The 14,764-nt window shown below is 37.5% G+C and overlaps 1 protein-coding gene across 6 annotated transcripts in view; it reads left to right on the forward strand.

Moving 5' to 3' along the window:
• RANBP3L (RAN binding protein 3 like) overlaps window positions 1-14,764 on the forward strand; it is a gene marked incomplete at both ends in the record, with an annotated part of 47,615 nt that overhangs the window by 20,646 nt on the left and 12,205 nt on the right. For 2 of the 6 annotated variants that reach the window (XM_079702028.1, XM_079702030.1), the window contains 7 exons: window positions 2,675-2,733; window positions 3,797-3,836; window positions 4,338-4,415; window positions 9,444-9,515; window positions 9,852-9,991; window positions 12,896-12,999; window positions 14,064-14,148. In XM_079702028.1, the coding sequence (XP_079558154.1) occupies window positions 2,675-2,733; window positions 3,797-3,836; window positions 4,338-4,415; window positions 9,444-9,515; window positions 9,852-9,991; window positions 12,896-12,999; window positions 14,064-14,148 (578 nt within the window). Of the gene's footprint in view, window positions 1-2,674; window positions 2,734-3,796; window positions 3,837-4,337; window positions 4,416-5,257; window positions 5,333-9,443; window positions 9,516-9,851; window positions 9,992-12,895; window positions 13,000-14,063; window positions 14,149-14,764 lie in introns of all 6 variants that reach the window. The other 4 variants (XM_079702027.1, XM_079702029.1, XM_079702031.1 and 1 more) reach the window with 4 other exon arrangements.

Here is a 14,764-nt window from a genome sequence, read left to right on the forward strand (position 1 = left end):
AACTTCATCTTCAGCCTCATCTTATACCACTGTCCTCTCTCTCTTACCTTGCAAAGTGACTTGTATACAGTCACCCCTCAATACATATTTGTTGAATAAGTGGATTGATCAACAAATATATTAGAAAGAAGAAAGGATACATTTTAAAATATATCATTTTAAGGACCGTGATCTTACTTTCAAGTTTTCCTACTGGGTCAGGTTAGAAAACTGCTATGAACCCAATGGCTTGACAAATGTTTACTTCTGACTTTGTCTTTGGAGCCAAAGGACTGGTTTGAGAAAGGGAGAATCTAGATGGAAGAGGAGGTAAGGAGGTCATCTGTTTTCCAGCTAATGAGCTGGGCAGTGTCAGGGAAAGGAGGTGGCTGCACTGAGACTAATATACCTTCAGTCAGACAATGTATTCCTAGATCCTAGCACAGTGGCTGGCACAGAAAAATACTCAATAAATATTTGTTGAATTGATGAAAAAAAATGGCCTCCCTACTTTGCCACATGCCCTCCAAGCTACAAGTAACCCTTTATGATTTCCTACTTAATGCTGCCATTGAAGATCACTTTTGCCTGTTTTTAGCTCTATGTTTTGATAGAGGAAAAGTCAACATGCTATTTGTCTACGGTTAGGTCAAGTCATACTATTTTTTTTTTTTTTTTCCTGCGGTACATGGACCTCTCACTGCTGCGGCTTCTCCCGTTGTGGAGCACAGGCTCCGGACGCTCAGGCTCAGCGGCCATGGCTCACAGGCCCAGCCGCTCCGCGGCATGTGGGATCCTCCCCGACCTGGGCATGAACCCGCGTCCCCTGCATCGGCAGGCGGACTCCCAACCACTGCGCTACCAGGGAAGCCCCTAGTCATACTATTTTAAGGACAACTATCCTAAGTCCAATTTAGAAGAGGCACATTTATTATTCCACTTCATAAGTATTCCACTGCACATTCACAAAGACTATGTCCTTTCAATGTCACTAGAGATCTCATTTCTTAAATTTAATGTAATTGCTGAAAAAGGAGCTTGTTCTAAGAAAGAACAAAGAATTGAGCTACAGTTTAATAAGGATGGCAATGCCAATATGTTGTTGAGCATTTTCTGCTGTGGTTCACTTGGCTCCAAGGGCAGACAGCACAGTAAGCACTTGCATAAAAAAAATGAAGCCTATCTTGCTGGACCAAAAGAAGGTACCCAAGTTCACAGGGCCTCAGGAGCTTGGCAAAGGGTGGTCTGGCAGAGTTTTGACACGATATTATGGGATAAGATTGTGGGTAACTGGAAAACCCCTTTCTGGCATATAAAAGATGTAATTATCTGGTAGTTCCTTGAAATTCTTCAGCTAGACTTTTAGTTATTCAGCGAGTGATGGCAAATTACCTCAGCTTCTATGCCGGCATGATACATCGGTAATGGCTGCTAGAAGACTATAATGATAAAAGTTCTGAGGTAACATTGGGGCTCATCAAGAAAGTGTTGTCATAGATTAGCAATGTCAGCTATGAGTTTTGGAATAGGGATTGGTGTCACGCCACATATTTAATATCCTTTCAGGCTTTTTTTTTTGGTCTTATTAAAATCTAAGTAATTATATCTAAAAATCCATATAATTTTCACATAAATTCTGTAAAGTAAGTACTGTTATAGTCTTCATTTTTTTTTTCGGATGAAGAAACTTAAGGTACAGACATATTGTTTCCAAAAGTATACTGCCAATTAGCGGTGGAACTTATATTTGAACACATGCCTCCCTAACTCCAGAGCCTCTCCAAGCTTTTAACAACCATATAATCTTCCCTAAGAATTCTAGAGTGCTGATATTTAATGCTGTTATCACTCATTTATACCCTAGAGTGAATGAGTTCCTTTCTATCCTTACCTAAGATAGGAAAATATAAAAGATTAATAAGGTTGGCAGGGCTGAAGACAAACTACCTACTTTACAATACTGTTTAAGACTGATTCTTAGTCTAAATATTGAAAACATGACTTAGTATATGACTAGTCAAGGAAATATGAATTATTCCTGGATTATTTAAGTACATCTGTACCATTTATATTTTGAGATCCAAACCAAGTAGAAGTATTACTCTCAGATGAGATTTTTTTTTTTTTTTTGGCCGTACGCGGGCCTCTCACTGTGGTGGCCTCTCCCGTTGTGGAGCACAGGCTCCAGACGCGCAGGCTCAGCGGCCATGGCTCACGGGCCTAGCCGCTCTGCGGCATGTGGGATCTTCCCGGGCCGGGGCACGAACCCGTGTCCCCTGTATCGGCAGGCGGACTCCCAACCACTGCGTCACCAGGGAAGCCCTCAGATGAGATTTTTCATCCTTTGAAATGTTTTATTCTAAAAGTAAGGATGTTAATCACTATGTCACGATGAGTTTCCAAACGCAGGTAATTGTACTTTGTTTTCCTTAAACACTTAAGGGTTGTTCTTTTAATGGGATGATTTCTCTATTTATGGAAACATATTATTATCGTTTCCCCAAATATTTATTTCTCTAATTAATTGTTAAAATCATTTGTAAATACGTGATTTACAGCATTCATGTAAAACAGTTTGGATTTTACCCAAAGGCAGGGAAAAATACAAAACCAAGAAAATCTTCAAATATTTGTAGTTGGTGTTAGAAATGTCAGAGTATTGTTCGATTTCTTTCATGTTCTTTTACTTTTACAGAAAAATCTGTCATTGCTCAACCAATATTTGTTTTTGAAAAGAGAAAACAAACTTTTAAGGTAAGATCAAGTTACTTTTCTCTGTCTGATTTTTTTTTGAGGTATTTATTTATTTGGGCTGTGTTGGGTCTTCTTTGCTGTGCGTGGGCTTTCTCTAGTTGCGGTGAGCAGGGCCTACTCTTCGTTGCAGTGCGTGGGCTTCTCATTGCGGTGGCTTCTCTTGTTGAGGAGCACCGGCTCTAGGCACACGGGTTTCAGTAGTTGCAGCACGTAGGCTCAGTAGTTGTGGCTCACAGGGTCTAGAGCACAGGCTCAGTAGTTACGGTGCACGGGCTTAGTTGCTCCGCAGCATGTGGGATCTTCCCGGAGCAGGGACTGAACCCGTGTCCCCTGCATTGGCAGGCGGATTCTTAACCACTGCACCACCAGGGAAGTCCCTCTTTGATTTTTACTTTGACAAGATTGTATTTCGAGAAGCTAGCCATACTAAATGATATCACTGCTGCATAAATTTACCTCTGTTCTTCACTTAGAGGAGTAGTAACTCCAGAATATTTACATCATATGGATTTACTGACAGCAATTTGGTTGAAATGGGAAGCCAGAGGCCTTATCTTGAAACTATGGATAACATGCCATTTTTACCAAATTATCTGGGGTTTTTTTTTGGAGTGACTGGGAAAGGGGAGAGGCTGAAAGAGATTAGGAGGGCTAAGGCTCATCATGCGTTCCCCACCACTGACCTAGCTTGAAACTGGATATAAAATAAGTTCTAAACTGTAGCATATGATTCAAAAGAAATCTTAAGGACTCTAGTTGCTTTTTCAGCATCATACTAAAATCACTTGCTTTGAAAGACAAACGATAGCATTAGTAGCATTTTCACTTTAGCTTAACTAGCATTTTCTTGTTATTCATTCTTACTTATGGAGGTAATTTACCCTACTACCCACAAAACTAACTAAAGACAAACTCAACTCCTAGTGAGTAAAGGTGAGCAGCTTTTCCTAGCCTAGCTGAATAGACCTGGCTTCTGAGAATTCTCTTATAAAGTGACAGGGTGAAAGTCTGATTTGAAAACAGCAAACACTCAGCTCTCACTGGTAGCTTTGTTTCCTTCCAGAGACCTGCAGAAGACACCCTGTATGAAGCAGCAGAACATGGTAATGATTTGTATCCTGTATTTCAAAAGCAATCTTTATACAAAGAGATAAGTAGGCACAAGCATTTTGGCATGTGGCACAGGCAATGTAAAATCGAATGGTTTTTCTTGTTTTTAAGCATGCAAGTAGACTGGCTCTTGTTTTGAAAGATGACATGTAGGTCTTTGAGAACACTGATATTAAAAATGCTAAAATCCCATGATTCTCCACTGCTTGTACTTCAACCTTCCAAAAGCATTCTCTATACAATCTCAGAATTTGTACACAACTTCTTGCCAAAGCCACTTGTTTCTAATTGTTTCATAGTAGGATGATATGCCTATTGGTTTATAATCACCAAGTTATTAACCCCAATATCTAATACTGTGCTTCAGGAATTAACACATTGTCAAACGATGATATATCTAGAGAAAAGGAAATTCTGTTTCTCCTCTCATATCATGGATTGAGGCTAATTTGTTATTGCAATCAGTTTTACCCTTCACATTGAATTTCTTACAGAATGTAATGATTCTTCAAGAAAGCGTGTCCGGTCTTCATCTTTTACTTTGCATACTACAGATTCTCAGTCCCAAGGAGGTAGGTATAGCCTTGACTGTTGAGTGTTCACTGTTATGTTTACTCGGAGTGTGATACTACTAAGGGACTTTTCAAACAGGTAATGTTTAAAAATCTACCCATTGATAGTGTTTATAATATATTGTTGTATGAAAATAGCAGTCTATAAATGAATTGCATAGTGAGTTATTATTTAAAAATTCAATTAATCAACATTGGAAAAAAGACTGAAAGGACATAAACCGCAGTGTTGGCAATGGTTATCTTAGGTAATGGGATTACAAGTGATTTGGTTCCCCTGTCCACCACCCCCCAGCCCGCTCCACCCCCCCACTCCGACCTTTGTATTTTGCTGTGTTCACAAAGTTTCTGCATTAAGCATATATTAGCTTTACAATTAGGAGAAACTGCTATTTCCTCCTAAGTAAACATCTACTTAAATAAACAGATGTCTGCTTTTAAAAAACCACTTTATTCTAAGAACTTTATCATATGCTGTGTTTTGAATAAACCATTAACTTAGTTTGCCTCTCTCCTACACTCAAAGCTCTCTGGTGACCCCTTTTATGATAGATCACACTGCCCTCTGCTGCGTCATACAGCTATTTATGTATATGTCTGTCTCCTCCACTGAGAGTTCCTTGAGGTCATCTTCATGCCTGATAGAGTGTCTAACACACGATGATCATGTAAATATTTACTGAATAATTCTCACCAGAGGCACTCTTTATTTTTAATCGATAAAAATATAAAGATTTTTCTAATCTGGTGATAAAGAAAATTTTCCAAAACAGCAATAATTCAAATCAAAAGAAAAACAAAACATACTTCCTTATTGACTCCAGTTTGCAATCTGCTTTTAGCATCAACCTTGTCCCAGAAGCGACTAAGATCGTCATCCTTCACCGATCTCCCAACCTTCCCCCCTTCTGGGCCAGGTAATAAAGAACTTCTTAGAACCTCAAGCCTGACACTTTTACTTTTCAAAATCCATTCTTATTCATGATGAGCTTTCTTTTTCGGCTACTATAAAACTCTGACATTTTAGTGGCAAATAAAATAGGGGCCTTAGCAAAGTATGTATAGAAGAATACCTTCTGAATTCCAGCCCCACAAATCTAGACAGTATATCTGTTTATTTTTGGTAGAAAGTTTAAGCTTGATTACGTTTTTTAGGATTTCATGTTTATGATAGCATTATTTTATGTAAGGTAGCCCTATAAAATATAGTAACTTGCTTTATTTTCCTTATTATTGTCCATCTGTACAGTTTATAATATAGGTAGTACTCAAAATATATAACTATGTGTAGAGTCTCAAAGTTTATGCTTTAAATTTATATTCTAAAGTTTAGAATATGATTCCTTTTGAATTTTTCACTAATTAAAACATTACCTCTTTTTAATTGAAATTTGTAATACTTTGCTAAGTAAAAGTATTTTATCATAATAAAATATTTGAAATGGTTGAAACATGCTCTACATCAAGATTATGATTTGTATTCTTGTATATTTTTGTTTCTACTGAACAACCAACTGCCTTTTCCGAGTTAAGCTTACCACAAGAAACAGAAAATACAAACTATTCACTTCCTTTTAGTGGGTTCTACCCAGGAACCACAGAGTTTTCAAACGAATGAATTTATATTCTTATTAACAATTCCAAGCGTGACTGAGCAACAATATGGTCAGACGCCTTTCACATACAGAAGAGATAGGTTCTAGTTCAATAAGCCCCATCTGTATCTGCCTGACAAGTTACAGACATTAAGAGGAATAGGGGTCTTTATCCCAGAGGATTTGTTTTATTGTATTTGGGCGTAAAGTAAAGGGATGGCTTTAAATTATCTGGAAAACTGCTCCAATTCATTTTCTAAAAATCAGACACACATACAAAAAGAATGAATAAAAAACCCATTGATATTACCAAGCACATCCCATTTTATGTTGTGCAGAATCTTGGCGCTGTTGGAATGGAGACAAATAGTACAATTTTAAATGGCCCATTCAGTGTTACTTTTTAATAATAAAGATCATAAAAACCATGTAATTGAACTTTGAATTAGAGAAGCTATTCTACCCCAACATTTATAATACTTCGAAGAAGCAATCCTTATTCTTTTCTCATCTCCTTTAATCCAACACTCAAAGGTTGCTATTTCTGCGATTTGCAACCAAGAGGTGATCTCTTTGAGGTGTGTAGTACAGACATACCTCGTTCTATTGAACTTCCCAGATATTGCATTTTTTTACAAATTCAAAGTTTGTGGCAACCATACCTCAAGGAAATCTACGGGTGCCACTTTTCCAACAGCATTTGCTTGCCTTGTGTCTCTGTGTCATATTTTGGTAATTCTCACAATATTTCAAACATTTTCATTATTATTATACCTGTTATGGTGATCTGTGATCAGTGATCTTAGATGTTACTACTGTAATAGTAATTTGGGGGGGGCACTTAAACCACGACCATATAAGTTATGATGGCCAACTTAATAAATGTGTATGTTGACTGCTCCACCAACCAGCCTGCTCCCCCATCCCTCTCCCTCTTCTCAGGCCTCCCTATTCCCTGAGATACAGCAATATTGAAATTAGGCCAGTTAATAACCTTATAGTGGCCTCTAAGTGTTTGAGTGAAAGGAAGAGTCACGTGTCTCTCACTTTAGATCAAAAGTTAGAAATGATTACGTTTAGTGAGAAAGGCATGTCTAAAGCCAAGATAGGCCAAAAACTAGGCCTCTTGCACCAAACAGTTAGCAAATATGTGACTGTGAAGGAAAAGTTCCTGAAGGAAATTGAAAGTGCTACTCCAGTGAACACATGAATGATAAGAAAGTGAAACAGACTTATTGCTGATATGGAGAAAGTTCTAGTGGTCTGGAGAGAAGATCAAACCAGCCACAATATTCCTTCAAGCCAAAGCTTAATCAAGAACAAGGCCCTGACTCTTTTCAGTTCTGTAAAGGCTGAGAGAGTTGAGGAAGCTGCAAAAGAAAAGTCTGAAGCTAGCAGAGGTTGGTTCATGAGGTTGAAGGAAAGAAGCCATCTCCATAACATAAATGTGCAAGGTGAAGCAGCAAGTGCTGATGTAGAAGCTGCAGCAAGTTATCCAGAAGATCTAGCTCAGATCATTAATGAAGGTGGCTACACTAAACAACAGATTTTCAGTGGAGACGAAACAGCCTTATACTGGAAGAAGATGCCATCTAGGACTTTTCATAGCTAGAGAGGAGAAGTCAATGCCTGGCCTCAAAGTTTCAAAGGACAGGCTGACTCTCTTGTTAGCGGCTAATGCAGCTGGAGACTTTAAATAGAAGCCAGTGCTTATTTAGCATTCTGAAAATTTAGGGCCCTTAAGAATTATGATAAATCTACTCTGCCTGTGTCCTATAAATGGAACAACAAAGCCTGGATGATGGCACACCTGTTTACGACATGGTTTGCTGACTATTTTAAGCCCACTGTTGTGACCTACTGCTCAGAAAGATTCCTTTCAAAATATTACTGTTCAGTGACAATATATCTGGTCACTCAAGAGCTCTGACGGAGATGTAAAACAAGATTAATGTCATTCATGCCTGCTAACACAACATCCACTTTTCACCCCATGGATCAAGGAGTCATTTTGACATTCAAGTCTTATTATTTAAGAAGTACATTTTGTAAGGCTATAGCTGCCATAGATAGTGATTCCTCTGATGGATCTGGACAAAGGCATTTGAAAACCTTCTGGAAAGGATTCACCATTCTAGATGCCATTAAGAACATTTATGATTCATGGGAAGAGGTCAAAATATCCACATTCACAGGAGTTTGCAAGAAGTTGATTCCAACCCTCATGGATGACTTTGAGGGGTTCAAGACTTCAGTGGAGGAAATAAGTACAGATGTGGTGGAAATAGCAAGAGAACTAGAATTAGACGTGGAGCCTGAAGATGTGGCTGAATTGCTGCAATCTGATGATGAAACTTGAACAGATGAGGAGTTGCTTCTCATGGATGAGCAAAGAAAGTGGTTTCCTGCTCATCTAGTCCTGGTGAAGATGCTGCAAAGGTTGTTGAAATGACAGTAAAGGATTTAGAATAAACTTAGTTGAGGGTTTGAGGGGACTGACTCCAATTTTGAAAGAAGTTCTGTGAGTAAAATGTTATCAAACAGCATTGCATGCTACAGAGAAATCATTCGTGAAAGGAAAAGTCAACTGATGCTGCAAACTTCATTGTTGTCTTATGTTAAGACATTGCCATGGTCACCCCAGCCTTCAGCAACCACCAGCCTGATCAGTCATCAGCCATAGACACTGAGGCAAGACCCTCCACCAGCCAAAAGATTATGACTCTCTGAAGGCTCACATGATGGTTAGCATTTTTTTAGCAATAAAGTATTTTTAAATTAAGATACATATATTGCTGTTGCACACTTAACAGACTACAGTATAGTGTAAATGTAACTTTTATATGCACTGGGAAACCAAAGAATTTGTGTGACTCACTTTATTGTGATACTCATTTTATTGCAGTGGTCTGGATCCCAATCAGCAATATCTCTTTCATATGCCTATAATTCTATTCTTGCAGCCAAGACCACAGTCTTATCCCATCAATTCACTTCATAGAACAATGGCCTAGAATAATGGTCATCTTTACTTCTCTCTTCGGGTATCATTAAAGAGTGGGGAAGGGGCAGAATTTGCTAACAGTTTTATAACATTCTATAAGAAATATATATTAATGCACACAGATGGTTCACTACCAATTCAGATTTTATAATCTGTAGAATTTCTCTCAGTACTCAATTTCATGATTCTAAAGAAAACTGTCTATTTCACTTGCAACCTAATTTTCACTTATTTTTCTGAGAGTAAACAGACTGTAGCGAAACTCATCTTGCCATGACACTTTTTTAGCAGACTCAGTGCTCTCAGGAGCACTGCCTACTACTCTGTTAGTGCCAACAGCGACATCTACTGGTGAGTTCAGTGCAAGACCGTTAAAACAGTAGAAACTGACTATAGGTTTAAAAATTTTTGTAAACATGTTTTTTACAGTGAAGAAAAACAATGTTTTTATGACATCAACTTTTGTGCAAAGGAATGTTGATATGAACAGTGCAGAACAAGGTATGTAGCTTCTCTTTATTACAAGAACCTCAGAAATTTTGTTTTACCATCCATATCTTAATCTGTGTGTGTGTGTATGGTGGTATGGTGGTTGAGTGACAAAACATGAAGGAAAGCATTTGGTAAGCTAAGTCCCATGATCAAAGTGAATAGTTACTGGGTAAAAGGTAGGCAGGAAGAAAGTACTAGGCAGCTCACTGGCTATTTTGACTTTGATTAGTTAACATTACCCCTCATTTAATCATGACTTTAGAAAATTAGCATTAAATAAGTAGAAAATAGAGAGGAAAAGTATTTCACTAAAGATATATTGACCCTTTAATTCTGTTTTTTTAGGTCCTGTGAAACATTCTGAACATGTTCTAAGACCTGCTATCTTGCAGCCACCTCAAGCTCAGAAGTGTATAAAAGTAAGAAAAGCATTTGGACACGATGTGCTGGAATCCTGCAAGAGTAGAGAAAAAAACAAAAGTAAGGTAAGAAAACCTCCTATGGTAGGACTGACCTCAATTCCCCATCCTTCTTTTGGTAGATTGTTGTGGGCCCCCATATCCGGAATTAGGGGCTGCCTGACCTTTGTTCTGCTGCTGAAGCAGCTACCAGGCTGGGAAAACAGCTGGACAAGATAGCCAGAAGCCCTCAGTAACCTTATTAAACTTGTCCTCTTAAACTGGAGGGTTGCTCCCGGGAACAAGTCTTGTGTTATCTCCTAAGCTGTAAAGCTGAGTCCTGTGTAGTGGGGACCCTTGGGGTCTTGTTCTGGTGCATTCATCCCATGTGAGAATAGGGGAGCAATGCGGTGGCAGGGTCCAGGAGTCAGATGTCAAAAAAAGGAAAGGGATTTTTTTTGTATATTCAACTGGTGGACATGCTAGTGTGGCTTCCCTTCCAGACCCATCTTCATGGAAACAGGAGTAACGAACTACCTCCACAGTGTAATTGGGAGGGCTTGGGAAGCCTCTGGAGACAGAAACAAATTCTCTCTTCCAACTGAATCACTTGCTGTGGGCCTTTCTAAGGAGATATTCATTTTACTCAGGCCATGCAGATATGGGCTTGGGGATATTCTGTTCCTATAGTTCTATCTGTGTCTTCCAGAAGCAGACACTTGAGAGGAAGGGAACACAGGATCAATAGGGTGGAATTTGAGAGTTATTCCCTCAGTCATTTGTTTCCAGCTAAACCACTGAGGGTTGATCACCTGGTTTTGTTTTTTTTCCCAGACTGAACATGAGGACAGTGACAGTTGGAAGTGTTAAAATACCAATCATTTAATCAATTCAGTGAAAATAATCCAATTGGTACTAATCCTACCTTTACTGCTATCTGTGTTTGCATTCTTAGACAAAGCACCCAACCTTCTCTCTCTTTTTTTTTTTTTTTGCGGTACACGGGCCTCTCACTGTTGTGGCCTCTCCCGTTGCGGAGCACAGGCTCCGGACGCGCAGGCTCAGCGGCCATGGCTCATGGGCCTAGCCACTCCGCGGCATGTGGGATCTTCCCGGACCGGGGCACGAACCCGTGTCCCCTGCATCGGCAGGTGGACTCTCAACCACTGCACCACCAGGGAAGCCCTACCACATTTTTTTATTTCCAAATCTTTTTCTTTGTTAAGACATGATTTCATGAGACCCATTATGAATTTTAAAAATCATTTCATCATTTATGCATGATATATGATGTGACTTTTAGGTATAACATATTTTAAATTTCAAATCGGTATTTTATTAAACATTTTCACTTAAATATAATCATCACCATATTACATAAATTCTTTACCTATTTAAGGAGTGATACATGTTGTTTAATTTGTTTTAAAGTATGTAAGAAAAAGTATTATGTGTTGACTAATTTCTAAAATGTTATTACATTGCTTTTGATTTTGGAATGGCATGTTCTATAAATTATAGATTAAAATTTTTATTGCATATTATATCAAAAGGTGATCAATATTTATTTTTGCCATGATTTTTTGGAATCCTGCATTGCATGTATTTAAAATAAAATTTGTAACAAAATAAAAATAAAGCATAAGATAAATTTTCAGGCTATTGTTTATAAGCATTTCTTCTTAAATAACTTATTAAGGGCATAAATAGAACTTATTCCTAATAAGTGAAAAGCCTAATTGGATATGCCCATCATTGAATTTTCTCCACTGAATGATGATTTTTGAAGATCTAAAGACAAACTATATATAAGATGCTATGTCAAATGGATAATTAATATGAACCTGCTGTATAATAAAATAAAATAAAATAAAAAAATTAAAAATGATGCTATGTCAGAATTCTGACAAAATAATATAATTTATAGATCTAGTAAGAATTATCTGTAGGTGAATTTTATAGAACACTTATTTTTATGATCTTTATTAACTTGTATATCAAAATTAGAGCAATTTTCATTCATCCTGTCATTAATTTCGGTCACTTATTGCATATAATTCAAATAATATATGCCTAATAACAACTATCTCAACCAACATAGAGTTAAAAACTACCATTTTGGCTGAGATAAATCATCTGAGTGACTGAGTCATAAGCATGTACTTTGATCTTTGCTAACCAACGGCACATACTCTCTTGACACATATTTCTCAGCTCTCAAATTCTGTTACAAAGGGAAAAATACTCAAAATTATTTTTATTGATTGATATAAAATTAAAGTGGAAACAGACCCCATTTACCTTTAAAGATAGGAAGTCCCTGCAACATCTTTGAAAATCCCTGGTGGAGGAAGGGCTGTGTCCACAAAACACTGAGGACACTACATTAGATAACTGATAGGGTTCCTTCCAGTTCTAAAACTGCTCACTCCTTCATTTATACATTAATGAAGGTAAGGTGCATATGTATATACACATCAGATGGAGTAACTAACTGATATAGCTACCAGTCGGAAGTTTCTAGAGGAAGAGATGGAGTTTTCTCTCACACTGGGTGGCCATGATGGTGAAGCTTTTAGGGTGTTTCCAGGGATTAAATAGTCCAGGGATTAAATAGTCCTGAAAGATATTTACTAATATAGAAATGAGAATTAACTCCACTTGGCTAAAGGGGTAAAAGTAACAAAAGGAGGTGGGATTTCTGAATGTTCGCACTCAGTCTCTGGTGTCAGGCAGACCCAGGCTTGAATATCAGTCCCCTTTCCTTGTTGCCCAGGCCTGCCCCCATTATTTAAGCTTGTTAGGTCAGTTTACTTACCTGTAAAATGTGTTTAATAGAAGTACAAAGTGTATAGAGTTGTTCTGAGGAGCGTATGGAATAATGTATATAAAATGTTTAGGGTAGTACTTGAACAAAGTAAGTTTTCAACACATTTATATATCTAGTAAGGCAGTTTAAATGAACTTTTTGATGGATTTTTTTTCTTTCAGATTTCTGAGGAGAACTCCTATTTGCTAAGTGAAAATTTACCAGGTGCCAGAATTTCAGTCCAGCTGTCTACTAACCAGAATTTTTTAGGTCCTACATCAGTAGGGTAAGTTAGTGGTGGGGAAACAGGTGTTGTTCGTTCATTCTTGCTTTCTTTTATCATTATAGCCATTTCCGGGAAAAATTTTTCTGACATTGTACAGATAAAATGCCAAGATTTCTGTTTGAAAGGAGATTTTATAAATATACAAATTTAAAATGTTTTTTAAAACACCTCTAATATTTAAATATTATCATATTGATATTGGATCATCTCTATTGTCTTGTTGACTTGGGTAAGTATGTTTCAAATAGGTACAGCTAAATTTTTATTTAGTTAGGCATTAATTATTGGCTAATAGATTAGCCTTTCCGTGGCATTCTTTCTTTCCCCTCTTTTAAATTATTTCTGGCATTATTATTTATTAACATAGGTTGGATAGACAACAAAGAAAGCAGTAGAAATATGCAAAATGAAAGTTAATATTTACTAGCATCACCAGTGATAAGGGCATGTCTGATCTGAGAGAAGATTACAACTAGCCGTGGACATTCTGGACTCGAGATTAGGGCCCATGCACGTACCTCAGCCCTTACCTACTGTGCACACTGGGGATGCAATAGAGATCCCGGAGTCCATCTGCCAACAAATAGAGGGCTGCATGTCTTTGAGTTTCTCATTATGCAAAACACTTAAAACACTAAAAAAAAGTTTCTGGGAGGGAAAAACCAAATTAAACCACTGCACACTCAAGTATAACTGAGAAGATAGATTGGCTTTGCTTTTGCCCTGAGACCTTGGATCACTAAAAGCATTGGCCAGTTGGGGAAGAGGAGAGTGGAGACTGGAGACTGGAGACGAGTCAGTGCTGGAAAAGCAAAAAGATAAGGGCTGGGCAGCTCCCCTGTTGATCACACAGCCGTCAAATATTTTGAATAGCATCCCTGGAAGTACCTATCTCAAGTTTTCCATTATTTCTCATTAACTTCAGATAAACAAAAGTTAGCAGATGTTTTTATGCTTTACATAAATCTATTAAATCATCTGATTATTTCATGTGCTAAGGTTTAAAATGGCTATATTCATTGCTACTATATTTAAAGTAACAAATGCTTATTTCTTTTCCTTAGATGTCAACCAAATGAAGATAAGTATTCTTTTAAAAGCTGCAGTTCTGATTTCGTTTTTGGAGAAAACATGGTAGAAAGAGTTTTGGTAAGATTTTGGCAAATGTTTCTATTATTATATAGAGAGCTGTCACTTCCAATTTCTGAAGGCAAATTAATTAAGACAATGTTAATTGGAGCATACTTTTAAACTCCTGAGTTCAAAGGCACATTTCCTATCTTTAACTGGAAAGGTTCTCCTGGGAAGCAAGTTCTAGTTGTTAAAATAATAGACAAGAACCACAGAGGAAGGGAATTGTATAATTATAACATTATTACTGCTAAGAAATATTAAATACTTCTTTGACTTGCATTAAACCAGAGGTACCCAAGGAAATCCCAGGACTGTCTGCAATAGTTAGATAAACTCAACTGGCCATGATATTTTAATACAGTTATTCAATAGCATTTTTCATAACAAGATGCATTTAAAATCATTTGCCAATTTTTTCTCATTAACCACAATTTTCCCCTTCAAGATTTTACACTGAAAAGCATTATTATAAATTTTTTCACTAGCTGTAAGCGGAAAATCATAGTCTTTTCCTTGCCTAGGAGAATGTACTTGCCAAGTGGAATCCCCCGATTATTATTACCATCATCCTTAATTAATACTGAGCATCCTCCTACGTGAGGCAGTTGCTGTTCTGACCTCCACAGGGCAC

The sequence above is a fragment of the Hyperoodon ampullatus genome (genome assembly GCF_949752795.1).
Source record: "Hyperoodon ampullatus genome assembly, chromosome: 4".
Classification (NCBI taxonomy): domain Eukaryota; kingdom Metazoa; phylum Chordata; class Mammalia; order Artiodactyla; family Ziphiidae; genus Hyperoodon; species Hyperoodon ampullatus.